An 18,049-nucleotide genomic window follows, 5' to 3' on the forward strand; every position below is an offset into this window, starting at 1 on the left:
AAGCGAGAGAGAAAGAGGCAAGTGGGTGATGGGTGGGGCCGGGGGCAGAAGGGACAGGAAGCTGGATGGGGACAGAGGGGTGTGAGTCTCACCTCCCTCTCCGAGGACTCCTCGCCTTGGACTGCAGGGGATGGGGAGTCGGGCTCAGTGTGCGGGGGCGGTTTCTGCGGGTCCCCCAGACCGGCCAGCGTGTCCTCCACCATCCACAGCTGCTGCTGAGCAGATGCTCTGTCCTGGGGGGAGGAGAGGAATTTATCACTCAAAGGTGGGAAAATGCGAGCAGGCTTAAAGTTGATAGACCGCAGAAAGGGCCTGAAATCAGCTGGAATCTATTTATGGAGTCATAGATGGACTGTGGGTGCAGACGGAGGCTATTGTGTGGATTTCCACAAATGGATATCCTATTGACCCACCACACGAACACTGTTATCATAAACGCCGTCTTCTCCATGCTGTTCTTCAGCGTCACCTCTGTCATAAATAGGTGATCCTATAAATATATATTAGTCTGTTTCTGAATACCCTATTCTATTCCTTTGGTCCATTTGTCTAACCTCACATAAATACTACATTGTCTTCCTAACTGTAGCTTTACAGTCAGACTTAACGTCCGGTCGTGTTAGTCCTCCAGCTTCATTCCTGGAGGTGGCCTTGGTTACCCTTGGCCTTTTGGACTTCCTGATACAATTTAGAATTGGTCTGTCAATCTCCCCATACAAACCTGGATATGTATTGGGATTGCAGATCCCCATTGGGGAAATCAATTTGGGGAGACTCCAATCTTTATATTATTGTATCTTTCTATCCATGAACATGGTATATCTCTCCATTGCTAAAGGTCTCCTTTCATTTCTCTCAATGACGTTTTGTGGCTTTCAGAGTAGATGTCTTGCCTATCTCTCATTCTATTTCTTCCTAGAGATTCAGATGGTTTACATTAATTGCAAACGCTACTGTTTATAAATATTTATTTTCTAATTGTTGATGCTAGCATACAGGAAGACAACTGGTTTTTGCAAACTATCCGTGCATTCAGTGACCTTGATGAATCTGATTATTCTAATAGCTTATCTGGAGGTTATTTTGGGTTCCCTACCTATATATGACAGTTGTGTCATCTGTAAATAACAACAGCTTTACGTCTTCTCTGCTCCTTATACCTTTGGTTTATTTCTCAGACTCACTTGCACAGTCTAGGACCCTGGTACAATGCTGACTAGAACTAGTAATAGCAGACACCCTTGCCTTATTTCTGATATCAGGGGGAAAGTTTTCTTTTTCTTTTCTTTGTTTTTTTTAGATTTTTTATTTTTCCTTTTTCTCCCCAAAGACCCTCAGTACATAGTTGTGCATTTTTAGTTGTGGGTCCTTCTAGTTGTGGCATGTGGGACACCACCTCAGCGTGGCCTGATGAGCGGTGCCATGTCTGCGCCCAGGATCCAAACTGGCGAAACCCTGGGCCATGGGGCAAAGTGGAATGCATGAACTTAACCACTTGGCCACGGGGCCGGCCCCGAGGGGGAAAGTTTTCAATATTTCATTGCCAATTATAATGTTTGCTGTGGGTTTGTTACAGACGCCTATCAGATTAAGGAAGTTCCCGTGCATTCCTACTTTGCTGAGAGTTTTTATCATAAACGGATGTTCAATTGTGTCAAATGTTTTCCCTGCATTTATTGAAATGATCATGTGGTTTTTCTCCTTTATTTTGTTAAATGTGGTGAAACACACGGACTGATTTTGAAGTGTTACATTAACCTTGCATTTCTATAATAAACCTAATTCGGTTGTGATGTATTGCTCTTTTCATATATTCCTGGTGCTGAGTGATATTTAACACCAATAGGTGGGGGATTAGGGTTGAAGGGTGGATTTTAAGAAGAAGTGGGAGGGGTTTAGCATGAAGAGGGCAGGGCTTAAATCTGTGAGCATGCATTTAATACTAGAAGTCAAGGTTTTTAACTAAAGATACATGATTTAGAAACTCGCTTGCTAGGCTTAGAATGAAGAAGTGGGTCTGAGGCTAAGCAACGGGGTTTATACTTTGGGAGTGAGTCTTGAACCAAGGGATTGGATTTAGAACTGGAAACTCCAGAGGATAAATTTCACAACAAAAGTTAGGATGCAGAATGCAAGACAGGAACTCGCAGGATGGGGACAGGGCTGAGGGGTGGAATTTTGACATGAGGGCAGGGCTTCAAAATAAGAAGAGAGATTTAGAACCAGAGGGGAGAGTGGTTCTGAATCTGAAGGAAGGACTTTATTATTATCATTTTTTTTTTGCTGAGGAAGATCGGCCTTGAGCTAACACCTGTGCCAATCTTCCTCTATTTTAGGTGGGATGCTGCCACAGCATGGCTTGACTAGTGGTGTTAAGGTCCATGCCCAGGATCTGAACCCATGAAGCCTGGCCACCAAAGCAGAGCTTGCAAACTTAACCACATCACCACCGGGCCAGCCCCTGAAGCTAGGTCTTAAAATGAAGGATGTGGTCTTAACTACACTAAAGTGGGGTTTAAAAGGAAAGGAAAGGACAGAGGGGTTGGAGCTTGGGATAAAGTGGGAGGGGCTTTGATTCTGTGGGAGGGGCTTAAATGCCAGGTTTTCCGGGTCAACTTGGAATGCAGGGTGGGGTTTGGGGGTTTGGGGGTTTGGGGCAGGATGTACCTGGGGGGACCCGAGGTGCAGCAGGTACTCAAGGGTCTCTCTCAAGGTGCCCAGCTCCTGCTCCAGGCCGCTGTATGTGTCCCAAACCCGCTCTCGTTCCTCAGGTCCCAAAAAGAGGAGACACAGAGTTAGCCTGCCCACCCACCAGACCTTGCCCCACTCCATCTCTTCCCAGCTGAGGAGGAGGAAGGAAGGCCTGGCCCCTGGTGCCCTGGAGGTATAGGGACTACAATTCCCAACAGCCTCTTTGCTCCAACTCCTGGGAACCCCAGTGTCTATATGGAACCTGCCATTCCAATGAGCTGATAGTGCAGACAAATAACAGCTTTGCCTGAATCCTCTGGATTACCTCTGCATTCCCCTAGGGTGGCAGAGTCTACAGAATTCTTGGGACACTCAAGACCACAGATCCTATGCACCCCTGGGCAAAAGAAATCTCCCTGCCTTTTTTTTTTTTTTTTTTTTAGGAGGATTAGCCCTGAGCTAACATCTGCTGCCAAGCCTCCTCTTTTTGCTGAGGAAGACTGGCCCTGAGCTAACATCCGTACCCATCTTCTTCTACTTTACATGTGGGACACCTATCACAGCATGGCTTGCCAAGTGGTGCCATGTCTGGACCCGGGATCCAAACCAGCGAACCTCAGGCCACCGAAGCAGAACATGTGAACTTAACCGCTGTGCCACGGGGCCAGCCCCATCCCTGCCATTATTAATAATAATAAAAATAATAGCAGCTGCAAATCTTTACTAAGCACTTACCATGTGCCAGGCACTGTTCTTAGTGCTCATCTAATTCTTGTGAGGTAGGTACTACTGTATTAATGTTTTCATTTCTCAGATAATAATAAGTATAGCTAACACTTAAATATTCCTTACCATATGCCAGGTACCTAAGTATCAAATGTTCATTCACTCATTCATTTACATGTATTTATGAAATCTTCACAATGACTCTATAAGTAAACACTATTTTTATCATTTCAAGTTTACATAAGAGGCATCCAAGGCCCAGAGAGGTTAAGCAAATTTTCTAAGGTCACACAGCTACTATGAGTAGGAGCTAAGATTCAAAGCTAGGAAGCCCAGATCAAATTCACCCTCTTAAACCACTAAACTAAGTTCTGCTGTTTCTTGGCTGCTAGTCCCTCACCGCCTAGGACTGTCAAGACCACTGGTTTAAAATTTGTGGAGCGGGGAATTCTCAAGAACTATCTTCCCATAAGCCTTTGGGGGCAGGTCCCCTTCAATAACAACCTGTAGAGTCCTGGAGCCTCCTGGAAGGGCATGCCCATCCCCAGATGCTCACCTGAGTCAGGTGACAAAGAGTGGCCCTCACGCTGACCAGTCGGTCCTGCAGGAGGCGCTGGCGTCCCCAGGCCCTCCCTGGAGCTGCGGCCTCCCTGGTTGTTTGGCTCAGCTGCTGCCTGGTCAACTCCAGGGCTGCTTCTAGCTGCTCCTACACCGAGAGGGAAGGTGGGTAGACTCCTGAAGCCACACCCAGCCCCAGGGAGAGAGAAAAGAGGAACTCTCCCATATCCTCCACAGGCATGCTGGGGATCAGGAAGGGCTAAGGACAGGTGGAGAGGCCAGGTGGCCCTTCCCCCATCCCAGAGCCCAGTACCTTCTCCTCCTGCCTCTGGTCTATCTCCTCCTGTAGCCTCCTCAGGAGCCGGTCCTGCCCACACAACTTGGTCAACAGAGTCTGGAGGAAGAACGGCAGCTATTTACGTACCAGATCTGGCTCTTCTCCCTGCCTCCCTCCCCCCACCCCCCATCTAGAGCATTCTCTCCTTAGCTCTGGGAACTCAGCAGGGGTTGGATCAGGGAGCACTTACATCTGTCTCCAAGCTTTGCTGGAAGGTTGAGTCCAGGGGGGGACCTGGCTGAGGAGAAGGAGAAAAGGCAGGTCCCTATTGTAGGCCAGTGCTGAGCCAAGCCCTGTTTCTACTGACAGACACCTCTCTCCCTATTAGCTTCATTCTAAGCTTCAGTAAATCTCAGAAGACCGGTTTCCAGATTCTTGGCTTTAGGAAGATCTAATGGACTATTACCAAATAGCTATAGAAAATGTTATAATTAACAGAGAAAACTGAGACATTTCCTTTATGACTGAGAATAAAACAAGATGCTCACTACCACTGTTCCAGTTTAACACAGTATTAGCAATCTTGACCAGTGCTATAAGATAAGAAAAAAAAAACAGAATTATAAGGACAGGAAGGGGAAAGATAAAACCATCATCCTCTACAGATGATATGTTCATCTACCCAGAAAAACTAACAGAATCAAAGAGTGATTAGAACAAATAAGAGAATTTGGCAAGGATGCCAGGGGCAAGATGAAGCCACAAACATGAATAGCATATCTCTATACCATCGATAACTAGAAAATATTACTTAAAAAGAAAAGGAGATACCTTTCAAATAGCTATTGAAAATATCAGGAATTTAGGAGTTAACTAAGGACCCATAAGATCTCTATGGAAAAAGATCTCCATAGCAAAGAAAGCAAAAGAGGGGACTCCAGCAGACTGGAGGTGCCCCAGGATACCTACCAATAAAACCATGGAAGCCCGGGTCCCAGGAGGTCTTGGGGGCAGCTGGAGATATGTGGAGGCACCAGAGGGGACCTGGGGGGGATACTGAAATAAAGATGTTTAGAGATTGGCATGTCTTAGTAACAAATATTACAGTGGATGTGTCTAGATTAAAGTGCCTTAGGAGACACTCTGAGGTTCCAAACTGGGCCCCCACAATTTCCTCAACCACGTGTTCTCCAGCTGTGCGCCACTGTGGGGACACAGAGGATGATAATAAATGGACAAGCCTGCCTAAACAGCCCCAGTGGCCAATGGGAGTTGCAATCTACTCTCACTCTCATATTTGTGGTTAGCCGTGGATATTCTGGGCTACAATCCCATAATGCTCAGAGAAAATAGTAGGTGACCAACTTGGAAGGATAAACTGGAGACACAAAGCAGATGCAAACCACACTACCCTTCTGAGCGCTGTGTTGGAGTAGAGCATTCTGGACTACAATCCCCATAATGCTTAAGGGGTAATGACCAGAGACCAGCCTGAAAAGACAGCCCTGAGGACTGATAGGAAATAAAGTCCACTCTCTCTCACATCTGAATCCAGCTGTGATTATGATGAACTACAATCCCCATAATGCTCAGAGGGCGATGTCCTAGAGCCCAGCCTGGAAAGACAGCCCTGAGCGCTGATCGGAGATGTAGTATCCCCTCCCCTTCACCTCTCCAGCTCACCTGTGTTCTGGCCTCCTGACTCCAGTGCTGGGGACTCCTGGGAGGCCTTCCTGCCCCAGCCTCAGAGGAGGGTCCTCGGCGGGGAGTGGGTGGCCGGGAAAGGGTCTGGCGCTGGCGGCCCCAATCCAGGGGAGGCAGGACATCGATGCGACTCAGTGGGGTATGGGGTCTGGCAGGGGGTGCTGTGTCACCTGAGGAGGGAGGGGGTCTGCGTGCAGGAGCAGAACGGGGCCGGGGGAGGCTCAGAGGGGAGGGAGGGCGAGAGAGGGGAATGAACAGGCTGTGGGAGGAGAGAATCGGAGAAGTGGGTCAACTAGAGTCCCCTCACTCCACTCCCTGCCAGGTCAGCCTCAAGGATGTGTTTCCCTTCAGTATGTGTCACTATCCCTCTAGAGTAGAACCCTCCTCTACTGCCCAGATCCTGAATAATTTTCTCCTTTGTGGCATCTCCTCCTTGAGACTTCACCCGTACAGTTTCAACCCGCAAGACCCAGCAACTCCCAGTCACAAGACAAAGCACTAAGCCACGCCCCTAGTCACTGCCAGTCCCCGCCCTTCTCAGGCCACGCCCCCAACATCTCTTTTCGTCTGAAGCTCAGCCCTATAGAACCTTCTCATCCCAGACTCCTGCGTCCAACTCACTCCGGGCTCCTCGTCCTCCGAATCCGGGGTCCAGATTGGAGATCGGCCGTGGGGCTGGGAGCCAGCAGCCCTGGTCGGCCACGACCCCTGGAGAGCCGAGCCACCTCCGGCGATTCTGAGCTGCGCCCCTCTTCCCCTCTTCTCACCTCCGGGGGACCACCGGGGCCGCCAGGGCCCTCCCCAGGCTGGGGACGTGCAGGTGACCTGGGTCGCCCACTAGCAAATGGGCACAGAAAAAGACATCACTCCTTTGAAACTCGTAAGAGCCTTTATTCTCGGTTCACACGTAAGGACATAGGGAGCTAGACAGAAAAAAAGGGGAGGTGGTGCGCTATAAATCATTGTCCCCATATTGCAGACGGGGAAACTAAGGCCCAAGTATGAAGTGACTTGTGCAGGACCATAAGGTCCATCCAAGTGGCTGGACCCAATGTCCCAGAGCACTATGAACCTCCAGCCTGAAAACTGGGGCCTGCCAGGACTGAAGCTTTTCTTTTTATAGCTGACATTGTTTAAGCGACAGCCCCCAGGGGGTGGAGACTTCTGAGGGAGCCAATCAGAGAGTGTGGAATATAGACGGAGGGGCGGGACCAAAGAGTGGGCTGAGCTTAGAAGAGACTTTTTGCTGATTGGAAGAGAGGAAGTTCCTGGAGGTGGGGCCTGGAAGGCGGAGTCTCCCAAGCTAGAAGACGAGTGATTGGACGTCGAAGGGGCCGTGCCTCAAGGGGAGGAGCTGGGGATAATTAACGGACTAGGATTGGAGGTCCAGGGTCAGGGGCGTGGTCTAGACCTATACGCACCAATCGTCACCCTCCGCGCGGGAGGCCCGGCCCAGCGCCCGTAGCCAGCCTCTCAGGTCCTCTAGCGTGTCAGCGGCCAAAACGTAGGTCCTCATGCCTGGGTGCTCTGCCTGCGGGAAGAGAAGCTGGGGACCCAGACGCCCAGGCCCTCTAAAACGGGGGATGCCATGGACCCTGGTCGAGATCTTTTATCTCCTATAATGGATGCTCCAAAGCCTGCCCCCATCACCTAGTGCCTTAGTGCCCATGGGGGATGAACGGACTCACGGTGAAGGTGAAGCGCCGTCCTCGGGGGGCTCCTGGCCCATCTGGCCTGATACTGTAGCTAGGGAGTAGGACGCTGCCCAGGACGCTCTCCTCACGGCTGTCTGCAAAAGAGGGGCTGGGGTCAGGGATCACAAGGGATCTGGAGGCCGAGAGGCTAGAGGACAGGGAGGGTGGGACAGGGGCCCGTCCACCCCTCCCAACTGGGGCACTGACCCTTGTAATAGAAGAGGCAATGGCCGGAGAGCACGAACCAGCGGCGTTTCCAGAGTCGAAGCCCGGAGCTGTCCTGGGGAGAGAGAGTGGGAGGAGAGGCCTGAGTAGAGGGGAGAAGGAAAAAGGAGACAGTGACACTTAGGGACAGAGACCCAGAGAGAGGGGAAGAGCAGAGACACATGTTTGATGTGATAGATTCAGATGGAGAGCTGGAAGCCAGCGTGTTGTGGCTGAAAGGACACAGATTCTGGACACAGTCCGACCTGAGTTTGACTTCTAGCTCCACCACTTTTAAACTATGCCCTTCAGCAAGTCATTTCCTCCCTAGGTACCTCATCTGTCAATTGGGGATTGAGAAGTTACAGGAAGGTTGGAACGAGATATTGTACCACATGTGGGTAGGGGCTTCATACACCAAGACTTGGTCCGATTATTCTGGAGCCTGAGACAGAGAGGCCAGGAAGGTGGCACTGAGCCATAACCCAAATCCTGTGTCTCCCCATTGCTTCTGCTCGAACTGCTCCACCATCTTCAACCCTACGCCCCTCTTCTCCTCTTCAATCCATTCCCACGGAAGCCACCACAATCTTTGAAAATTATGTCAGATCATGTGAGTTCCCTGCTCAAAACAGAGTTTACCACCACACTTAGAATAAACCTCAAATTCCTTACCCTAGTGTACTGGCTGGCAGGGAATCTAGATTTGGGCATGCGTAAAAATTACCAGGAGGCCTTCTTAAAACACAAGTTCCGGGGCCGGCCCTGTGGCACAGTGGTTAAGTTCGCACGTTCCACTTCTCGGCGGCCCGGGGTTTGCCGGTTCAGATCCCAGGTGTGGACATGGCACCGCTTGGCACGCCATGCTGTGGCAGGCGTCCCACATATAAAGTAGAGGAAGATGGGAAGGGACGTTAGCTCAGGGCCAGTCTTCCTCAGCAAAAAGAGGAGGATTGGCAGTAGTTAGCTCAGGGCTTATCTTCCTCAAAAAAAAACAAAAAAAACCCCACAAGTTCCTAGAGGCCAGCCAGGTGGCGCAGTGGTTAAGTTCGCATGTTCTGCTTCATCAGCCTGGGGTTCACAGGTTCGGATCCTGGGCGTGGACCTATGCACCGCTCAGCAAGCCATGCTGTGGCAGGCATCCCACATATAAAGTAGAGGAAGATGGGCACGGATGTTAGCTCAGGGCCAGTCTTCCTGAGCAAAAAGAGGAGGATTGGCGGCAGATGTTAGCTCAGGGCTAATCTTCCTCAACAAAAAACAAAACACGGGTTCCTGGGGGTCAGCAGATCCAGGGTGGGACCTGACAGTGTGCATTTCTAGCAGGTTCCCAGGTGATGTTGATGCTGCTCGTCTAGGATCACACTTTGAGAACCACCGCCTTGCCAAACCTCCTTTCCCCTCGCCCAGCTCCAAACCCCAAGCTCTGACCTGCTGCAGCGCCTTTTGCTCTCGGACTCCCTCTGCCCCCCAGACCTAAGCCTGATGGGCTCCTTCTTGGCATTTACTTCTCAGCTCAAATGTCATCTCAGAGATGCCTTCCCTGACCAACTGTCAAACGTAGCTCTCAGCCCTCAGCCACTTTGGAGCACATCCCCCTGTGTCATTTCTTCACAGGACTTCCTACTCTAAAATCAACCAGTCCATTTATTTATACATGAATTTATTATCCATTCCTGCCACACCCGCATCTTGAATGTAGAGTACATAGACACTTGTCTATCTTATTTGCATAATATGTGCCCCAGGGCTTGGCACATTGTAAATATTCAAGAAGTCATCATTGAATGAATGAATGAAACGATGACAGAATAATAGGAGAAGCAGTGATAGAAAAAAAAAGAAGACTCGAATGAGAGAAACAGCAGACAGCCAGAGGCACAGCCTCTAGTGTCACTGGGAGCGTCCTTTCCCGTCTCCCGTCTCCCGCTCACCCCACCTGCTTGTGAAGCCAGCCTCGGATATGCACGGGGAGGTTGGGATCCCTTCTGAGCGCATTGCCCCTCTTCCCGAAGGCATGGACCTTGCTGACTGCCCGGGTGGGCTTCTGAGGAGAGAAGGAGGACAGAAGTGAACAGGGCCTCGGGATGGGCTTGGGGGGGGGCAGTGCAGCAGGACGAAGACAACCTGAGGCCCCCGCTCAGCTGCCCTCAGAAACCAGGTCAAGGAGGGAGCTGAGTCTTGAGATCGGAGTTGGGTGTGCATTGTGCAGACTTGAGAGATGCTCTGGATGGGCAGACGGAGGAGTTCGGAAACAAGGAAGCGGCTACTGGCTGATGGGGAAGGAATTTGGGAATCAAGAGTTCACTGCCAAGGAGAGGATGCCCCTGGCCTCCAGAGTCAGGGATGTAGTAAGTACATCCTTTGGGATCTGAACTGGAAATCCTGCCTGAAGATTCCCATCATCAGGAGGGACCTCCATGCTGAGTCCCTGGAGATGGGTCACCCAGAATCGAAGGACGCCTCAGTGCTGGGTAGTGACATCCCTTAGCAACCATGTCCAGGGTGGAGAGATGGCTCGGAACCTCTCCCAATAGACGGAGCCCCCTCCACCGGCCTCCCAGGCACCTATAGCCAGAATCCCACAGGATGCCCTGCCTTGGGGATGGTCCTGATCAAGGTCGGAATCGAATTTGCGGATTCTGAACTTGGGAAACTGGAAATGAGAGAAGAGAATGACAGGAGGACAAGGAAATAAGTGTCCTCACTGAACTTTGGGCTGGGGTGATGATTTGGGACAAAGTGTCTCAGACCCCGTGGGGTCTTACTGTCAGAGAAAGGTCCTTTCTTATTGGATTTCAGAGCTGGTTAGATGGGATGGCCAGAGATAGGCCAGGGAGTCCTCAGTCATAATCGAGAGTAGCTGCCACTTCTGAGTTCCTGGGGTGGGAGCAGGGGGGAACCTCATGGCTGGGGAGTGGCTCTATCTTAGCAACCAGAGTCAAGCCGGATTATTCCTCAGGCTTCAAATTAGGAAAATACAAGGGGTGGGGACAGTTGGGAGTGGCTCTGAATTCCTAGCTGCAACTGGTAGGCAATTTGGGACCTTACTTGGCCTGCCAGACCCCAGCGCTAAGGATCCTTGCTCTTAACAACCAGAGTCCCTGGGGTGGCACCGAACCCAGGCCTAGGAACCAGGGGGATGGGGCAGCCCACAGCCCTGCCCCGCTCCCCAGCCCCACCAAGAAGGTCCAACCTTAGTGCTCAGGCTGCCGAGCGAGGAGATGGTAGAGGCGCTGCTGGCCAGGCTGAGGCTGCTCCGAGGTCTGCCCTCCTCCATCGAGGGCTTGGGAAGAGAAAGAAAGGGACTGTGTGCCTGTCTCTGCAGCTGACCCGGCTGGGGACAGAGACGGGGTCAGGGGCTCGCAGGTCGGAGGAGGAGGCTGAGGAGAAAGAGTCTGTTGTCTGGGGCCTGGGGGGCTGGGGGAGGCCCTGGCCCTGACCGCATACCGAGAGCGATGCCAAGAGAGGTGGGCGGCACTGGCAGCTGCGGGGAGGGGGCAGCTGTCTGCAGCCCAAGACAGAGAATAGGGGCTCCTTTATTCTTGCCCCCTGCACCCTAGGCAGGAATTTGACCCTCTCTGTTCTTAGGGACCCCCATTCCCTGCCTCTTTCTGGTTGCCCCTAGCTACCTGTCTCCTGCCCTCCCACACACACCCCTAAACCATCCCCGCCAAGCCCTGGGGCACCACCCAGGAATGCACAGCCAGGCAGCCCCTCCCAGCCCAGCCAGGAAACTTACCAGCTCCGGGGTCCCAACAACACAGGACAAGAGAGTGGGTGCTGGGGCCACAGTCTCCCTCCTTCCCTGTCTGTTAGGTGCTGCCTCTCATAGTCCTCAGTCTCGCTTCTCACCTGCTCCCTCACGCTCTTTTTGTCTCTGTCTCTCGTCTCTTACGGTCTCTCTTTCTTTCACACTCTCCCTTTCTTTTAGTCTCTCTCTGTCTCCAGTCTCACCTTCTGTCTCTCTCTCTAATCTCGGTCTCTTCCAGTCTCTCTGTCACTCATTCTCTCCCCCTGCCCCCATATCACTTTCTCTCCCAATCTTTCTGTTTCTGTCCAAATCTTTTTCTCTCACACTCACGAGAGTCTCTCCCTCTCTCTCCCCCTCAAGATCTCCTCCTCTTTCTCTCCCTCTCTGGCCCTCCACGTCTTCTCTTTCCTCCTCTCTCTCAGATTCTCCTTCTCACTTTCTCTCTTCCTCTCTCTCCCAGTTTCTCTTTCCTCTCTGCTGGTCTGCCAACCGCCCACGCTGCTGTCTCCCCTCCCAATCCCGGCTGACCCCGCCCCTCCTGGCCTCCCCACCACAGCCTGACCCCTGGCTCAGCTGCCCCCACAGCTGAGGGGAGGGGCCCGGGGGGGCCCCCCTGACTCCTGGGTCCCTGCTGTGCTGGGGCCTGGAATACCGGAGTCCCATAAGGGCTGAGACTGGGATTCCTAAATGTTTGGAGAGTAGGAGGTGGGCCTGGACTCCAGGGTCCCCGTGGGCTGGTTGTGGTGAGGGGACCGGGTCATTGGCAACCGGCATGGAGGTAGCTTGGATCTTGGAAGGGGTCGGGGGCTCAGACTTCTGGGCACCTGGGAAAGAGTGAACTAGGAGTCAGAACTCCTGCGTTGTGAATGGAGCTGGGAGCTCGGAAGCTTGGCATTCAGTGGATGGGTCCAGGTCCTGCAGGGAGGAGGGCGTGGTCCTGGATCCCGGATCCCGGCTGGAGGAAGGTCAAGTGGCCAGGGCCAGATGTCCGCCTCAGATCCGGGTGAGACCGAGGATGTTCTAGACCGAGGAGGAGACGTGGTTCCGGGATGTACTTTGAGGAGCAGAATTATGGACCAGGTCGGGGAGGTGGGGCAGGGAATTGGGAGTGTGTCCCTGGGCCTGGAACTTGTGGCAGGAGACCTCCCATGTGGTTGATGGATGCTACCCAGCCAGAATTTCCGTTTGTGTCACAGCAGAGCTTTTGTACGAGTTTGAAGCAGGTGAAAAGCAGGTGTGGAGCCTCGTGCCTGAGGCTGGGAGGGGGTCTGAGTTTTTGGATTAGTACCCACTCAGCGCATTTGTTGAGCACCTACTGTGTGCCAGGCACTGAGAAGAAAGCAGTTAAGAAAAGCCAAGTGCCGCCTTCGGGGTGCTGACATTCTTCTCCTTTGCAATGAATCTCATCTGCATTGCAAATTCTTCTCATTTGCAATGAACCTAGACTCTGCTGTGATCACCTCAGGGTACGTGACTTCATTCCCAAGCCTCAGTTTTCACATCTGTGAAATGGAAACAATAATATTCTCCCACACCGGAGAGGATGTGAAGGTGCGAGAGCCTAGACTGGAGCCTGCTGGTTAAATTCGGGAGGGAAGGCGTTTGCCTGGAGCACGAGTTGAGGGAGCTCACTGCCCGTTGAAGCTGTTCACGCGTTTGATTGACAGCTCACCGGTTTCCGGGCGTAGCTACGCTCGGAAACGCCGCCGTGACGTCACAAAGCGCGGAGTTTCCGCGAGAATTCCAACCCTATTTTCCCTTCCCCCACGTCTGCGTTTCGAAACCCCGCCCATCCTTGCGACGTCATCACGTCCGGCCGCGTTAGACTATAAAAGTGTTGCGGGCGGCGTCAGCGGTAATTGGATCAGCTCCCGGTTGTTGATTACATGCTCCATCTTGCGCGACCCCGCGGCCCTTTGTCGCGACAGCGCTTGCTGTCTTGAGTAACCTGAATCCCCGAGCCCGACGCCGGAGGGCGAGATGAACGCGCTGGCCTCCCGAGCCGTCCGGACCTGCGATCGCTTGTGGAAGACCGAGCCGGCGCTCCTGCCCCCGGGCTGACGCGCAGCCCCGAGCCGGTGAGTGAAGGGGTCCGAACGCCTGGGCCCCGAGGGGCCTGGGGCCTGGGGCCTGGGGATCAGACTCCTGGTCGGTAATGAGGAGGGAGCCTGGGCTTCTGGGTACCCAGACAGGCGGGTTCGAAGCCGGGACTCCCGGGTCCTGAGGAAGGAGGGCCTGGGAGCTTGAACTCCAGTGTCTGGGGAGGCGGGGGACTGGGACAGACTCCAGAGGTCGGACTTAAGAAGGAAAAGGGATTGGGAGCCTGGAGTTGCCGACTCTAACGGAGGAGGGGTCCGGGTGTCAGATTCTTGGGTCCCCAATGAAGGAACCATATGGGAGTCGGAATTTTTGAGTCTCGGAGGGAGGCGGGTGAAGTGGGCCTGATTTGTCAATCCTCGGGAGGATGGGAGAACCGGGGTAGGACTTTGTCCCCACGGGAAGCAAGCAGAGGACCTGCCTTCTCAGTTCTCGGGACTGAGACTTGTGGGGCTGAGGGAAGATGGGGCTGGGGGCTTGGACTTTTGGGTCTAAGGAAGGAAAGAACTAGGGCCCCAGACTCCTGGTGTTCAGAGAAAAGAGAGGTGGGAACCAAGGCGTAAAGATGGGAGCGGCTGGGATCAGAAAAGAATGTGGGCGGGGACTCTGGCGTTGCTATTTGTGTTACTATGCCCTTTGCTATGACTCAGGAGTCATCCCCTGATGCTCTTCCATAAATGGCTTCTAAACTTTATTCTTTTCTTCTCTCCCTTTTCCCCAGCCCAGACAGATGGCCCCAGGCCAAGCGCCCCATCACCCCTCCCCCTGGAGGGATGCCCACCCCTTCTTCCTCCTGTCTCCGCTGATGGGCCTTCTCAGCTGGGCCTGGAGCCACCTGAGGGGCCCAGGATCTCCAGAGCCCTGGCTGGCGGAGGCAGTAACGAGTGCACATCGGGCACAAGCTGGCTTGGAGGGCGTAACTAAGGCTTCTCTGGCCACCCACCATGCCCCCTGGGGCAGGCGCCCTCAAGAGGAGGGTGGAGACCCTGGAGCGGCTGAGGAGGATAGAGAAGCATCGTGGGGGGCCTGCCCTGACTGGAAAGCCAACACTTCTCCTCTTGAAGCCTGGGGACTTTCAGATGATGAAGGCGAGGAGGAAGCCACCGAGGTCCCTAGAGAGCAGGGAAGTGAGTTTATAGATGGCCGGCCTGCTCTCCGGTCCCCCAGCCTTCTGATAAGAACCTTGCAAGACGACCCTCCGAGGGAGGAGGAATCTGCGGAAGGAGGAGTTGCTGAAGATAAAGAAGTGGTCACGTTCTCTCTTCCTCCGTTCCACTGGGAGTGTTGTCCAGGGGTGGAGGAGGAGAAGGAGGGAGACTCTATAAACAAAGAAAGTCCCAGAACATCCACTTGCCCCTTATCTCCAGGATCCAAACCCAGAGCTTGGGTGGATTGCTCAGGGGAGGAGGAGAATCAAGCCACAGAGGAAGAAAGAACAGAGAGTAAAGAAGCCACAAAGACCTCCGTATCCCCCTCAACTGCAGGCTCCCAGCCCAGGCCCTGGGAGCGTTGCTCAGGAGCCGAGTCCGAAGAGGAGGACGACGAAAAGGCTGAGCAAGGAGAAGCCGACCCAGAGCCACTCTCTTCAGTTCTAGCCCAGAGGCCCCTGCTCAGGACGAGGCAGCATCAACCCAGTAAGATCACAGAGGAAGAAGACGAAGAGCAAGATGAATTCAGTGATTCAGGAGCAGCTGAGGAAGAGGGAGAAGCTGAGGGTCCCTCGTCCATCCCCTCTACGAGTGCCTTCCTCAGGGCCTGGGTGTATCGGCCAGGAGAGGACACAGAGGAGGAGGAGGAGGAAGATGAATTCAGTGATTCAGGAGCAGCTGAGGAAGAGGAAGAAGCTGAGGGTCCCTCTTCCATCCCCTCTACAAGTGCCTTCCTCAGGGCCTGGGTGTATCGGCCAGGAGAGGACACAGAGGAGGAGGAGGAGGAAGATGAACTCAGTGATTCAGGAGCAGCTGAGGAGGAGGGAGAAGCTGAGGGTCCCTCTTCCATCCCCTCTACAAGTGCCTTCCTCAGGGCCTGGGTGTATCGGCCAGGAGAGGACACAGAGGAGGAGGAGGAGGAAGAGGAGGAAGATGAACTCAGTGATTCAGGAGCAGCTGAGGAAGAGGGAGAAGCTGAGGGTCCCTCTTCCATCCCTCCCACAAGTGCCTTCCTGAGGGCCTGGGTGTATCGGCCAGGAGAGGACACAGAGGAGGAGGAAGAGAATGAGGATGAAGATGACTCAGAAGCAGCTGTCTCAGGGCCAAGTCCCTCCCTTCAGGCCCAGAGTGCCCTTCTCCGACCTGGAGAGGAGACAGAGGGAGGGGAAGCTGCTGAGGAGTGGGGAGAAGCTGAGCCCAGCCCCTTCCAAGTGGCCATCTATCTGCCTGGAGAGAAGGCACCACCTCCCTGGACTCCTCCTCGGCTGCCCCTCCGACTGCAAAGGCGGCTCAAGTCCACAGAAACCCCCACCCGGGATCTGGAGCCTGAGACCCCGCTAAAGGCCAGAAAGGTGGGTGCTGAGGACTCAGATTCTTGAGTCTTAGGAAGGAGGGCGATGGGAGCTGGAACTCCTGGGTCTGGGCGATGAAGGGCTGGAGGCCCCAGTTCTTGGGTCCCCCGTGTGTTGCAGAGGGTTGCATGTGCATTCTGTTGGGAGGGCTGTGTTCACTGTAGTGCAATCCTTTGCAAGAGGCCGGGCCCCTGTGGGAGAAGGGAGCAGCTGTGGCTCATGTCAGCCCCAGGGACTCCACCTCCACCTCAGTGAGTCAGATGGAGGATCCGGTGGCAGGCAGGTGACTAGCCAGATAGCAAGCATTTTTGTGTAACTAATTTTTGGTTCTCTATCTCTCTCTCTCTCCGCCCCCTCTCCCCTCTCCTGTGGCCGTGTGTATCTTGCGTCTCCCGGTCCTGCCGTCTGTGCCGGTCCGTCTCCAGGTGTGCTTCTCTGAGAAAGTCACCATCCATTTCCTGGTCGTCTGGGCGGGACCAGCCCAGGCTGCCCGCCGGGGTCCCTGGGAGCAGCTCGCCCGGGATCGCAGCCGCTTTGCCCACCGCATCGCCCGGGCCCAAGAGGAGCTGGGCCCCTGCCTCACCCCTGCTGCCCGGGCGAGGGCCTGGGCACGCCTCAGGAACCCTCCCGCTTCTCTGGCCACCATACCTGCCGCTACCCATGCCTTGCAGACATCCTCCATCCAGGCCATGCCCTTGAGCCATGCTGTGGCCTCTCCCTCCCCTCCTTACGTGTCTCTATCTCCTTGCCTGGACCTCAGTGGGAGGCGTGGCTAAGATCATGTGGTTTGCATGTTATTAACTATTTATTTTTTTTAAGTGTTGGTTTATATAAGGAATAAAGCCTTTTGATTTGTAGTGAGCAATGTCACTGTGTGTATCTAAACTGACAGTAGCCACTGCTCATGGGTCCCTGAAGTAGTTGAGGGGAATAGCATAAAGGGGAGTGCCTCAAAGGTAGGATAAACTACATTTCCCATCATCCCTTGAATTTGCCTCTTCCAGTCCTGAAGCTTCTTTGGAACTAAGGGCTGGTGGGTTTTGTAGTTTTTCTTTGGCTTCCACCGAAATTTTATTAAACTTGGGACAATTATCTCCCTAAGGGGGCTGAGCTAGACTCACTGATCCCTAAACAAAGGTTAAGCTCCAGTTTTCTGTGCCTCCCTGGAATATAAAGACCCATCCTCCTACTGGTCTTTCGATGTTGAGTTCCTTGAGGTTTTCAGCTGCCTGATTTCACATTTATAAGCCCGGTGTCTACAGACCCCGTTTTCTTATCTCCTAAAGGCTGGCTAACAATTGCACATACGTTATGGGACTGTAGGGCCCCAAACGAGTTCACATTTAAAACAATGCTTGTCAAATAACGTTCTCTAAGTGTAAGCTAGTATTGTACTTATTCTATCTCACTCATACATGTCTTCAAATACCCATCCAAGTTTATGGCTCCAGCTCAGAACTCTTCTCTGACCTCCTAAGATCTGTGCAGCAATTCAAACAAGAGTGGCCCAAATGTCCTGCACTCTGTCCACTGCTTCCCGTCTCCCACTACACTATCCTTCCATTTTCCCAAACGAACCAAGCCCCCTTCCACCTTAAGACCTTTGTAGGAGCTGTGCCTTCTGCCTGATGTTGCCATCCCTCACCCCGCTAGCTCAGCTAGTTCCTGGTGATTCTTCAGATGTAGGATGAAAATCACTTTTTTAGACATGCCTTGCTCTGACCCAGCCGACTGGTGCCTCCATGTGCTTTTCTCCTTAGAGCCGACTAGCATTCTGACTTTTTGTTGAGACCCATCTCCCATGATCCCCTGTGAGTCCCACAAGAGCAGATGCTTGTTGAACA

The 18,049-nt window shown here is 53.2% G+C and overlaps 2 protein-coding genes across 8 annotated transcripts in view; one reads left to right on the forward strand and one right to left on the reverse strand.

Annotated features, from left to right (window-relative positions):
• PLEKHA4 (pleckstrin homology domain containing A4) overlaps nucleotides 1-12,541 on the reverse strand; it is a 23,194-nt gene extending 10,653 nt beyond the window's left edge. The window contains exons 1-14 of one of the 7 annotated variants that reach the window (XM_070558153.1): nucleotides 11,597-12,541; nucleotides 11,051-11,237; nucleotides 9,794-9,901; nucleotides 7,858-7,930; nucleotides 7,645-7,745; nucleotides 7,378-7,487; nucleotides 6,578-6,793; nucleotides 5,936-6,215; nucleotides 5,222-5,308; nucleotides 4,503-4,550; nucleotides 4,289-4,369; nucleotides 3,974-4,123; nucleotides 2,668-2,766; nucleotides 93-233 (exon numbers count right to left, since the gene is read on the reverse strand). In XM_070558153.1, the coding sequence (XP_070414254.1) occupies nucleotides 93-233; nucleotides 2,668-2,766; nucleotides 3,974-4,123; nucleotides 4,289-4,369; nucleotides 4,503-4,550; nucleotides 5,222-5,308; nucleotides 5,936-6,215; nucleotides 6,578-6,793; nucleotides 7,378-7,487; nucleotides 7,645-7,745; nucleotides 7,858-7,930; nucleotides 9,794-9,901; nucleotides 11,051-11,134 (1,578 nt within the window). In that variant the 5' untranslated portion in view covers nucleotides 11,135-11,237; nucleotides 11,597-12,541. Of the gene's footprint in view, nucleotides 1-92; nucleotides 234-2,667; nucleotides 2,767-3,973; nucleotides 4,124-4,288; nucleotides 4,388-4,502; nucleotides 4,551-5,221; nucleotides 5,309-5,935; nucleotides 6,216-6,577; nucleotides 6,794-7,377; nucleotides 7,488-7,644; nucleotides 7,746-7,857; nucleotides 7,931-9,793; nucleotides 9,902-11,050; nucleotides 11,238-11,596 lie in introns of all 7 variants that reach the window. The other 6 variants (XM_070558154.1, XM_070558151.1, XM_070558150.1 and 3 more) reach the window with 6 other exon arrangements.
• Nucleotides 12,542-13,165: 624 nt separating this feature from the next.
• Nucleotides 13,166-17,062, forward strand: PPP1R15A (protein phosphatase 1 regulatory subunit 15A). Its single transcript, XM_070558157.1, has 3 exons — nucleotides 13,166-13,686; nucleotides 14,427-16,205; nucleotides 16,631-17,062. Exons 2-3 carry the CDS (start codon nucleotides 14,436-14,438, stop codon nucleotides 16,979-16,981), a joined length of 2,121 nt encoding a protein of 706 aa, XP_070414258.1. The 5' UTR covers nucleotides 13,166-13,686; nucleotides 14,427-14,435; the 3' UTR covers nucleotides 16,982-17,062.
• Nucleotides 17,063-18,049: the final 987 nt, after the last annotated feature.

The sequence above is a fragment of the Equus przewalskii genome, chromosome 9, assembly GCF_037783145.1.
Source record: "Equus przewalskii isolate Varuska chromosome 9, EquPr2, whole genome shotgun sequence".
Taxonomy (NCBI): domain Eukaryota; kingdom Metazoa; phylum Chordata; class Mammalia; order Perissodactyla; family Equidae; genus Equus; species Equus przewalskii.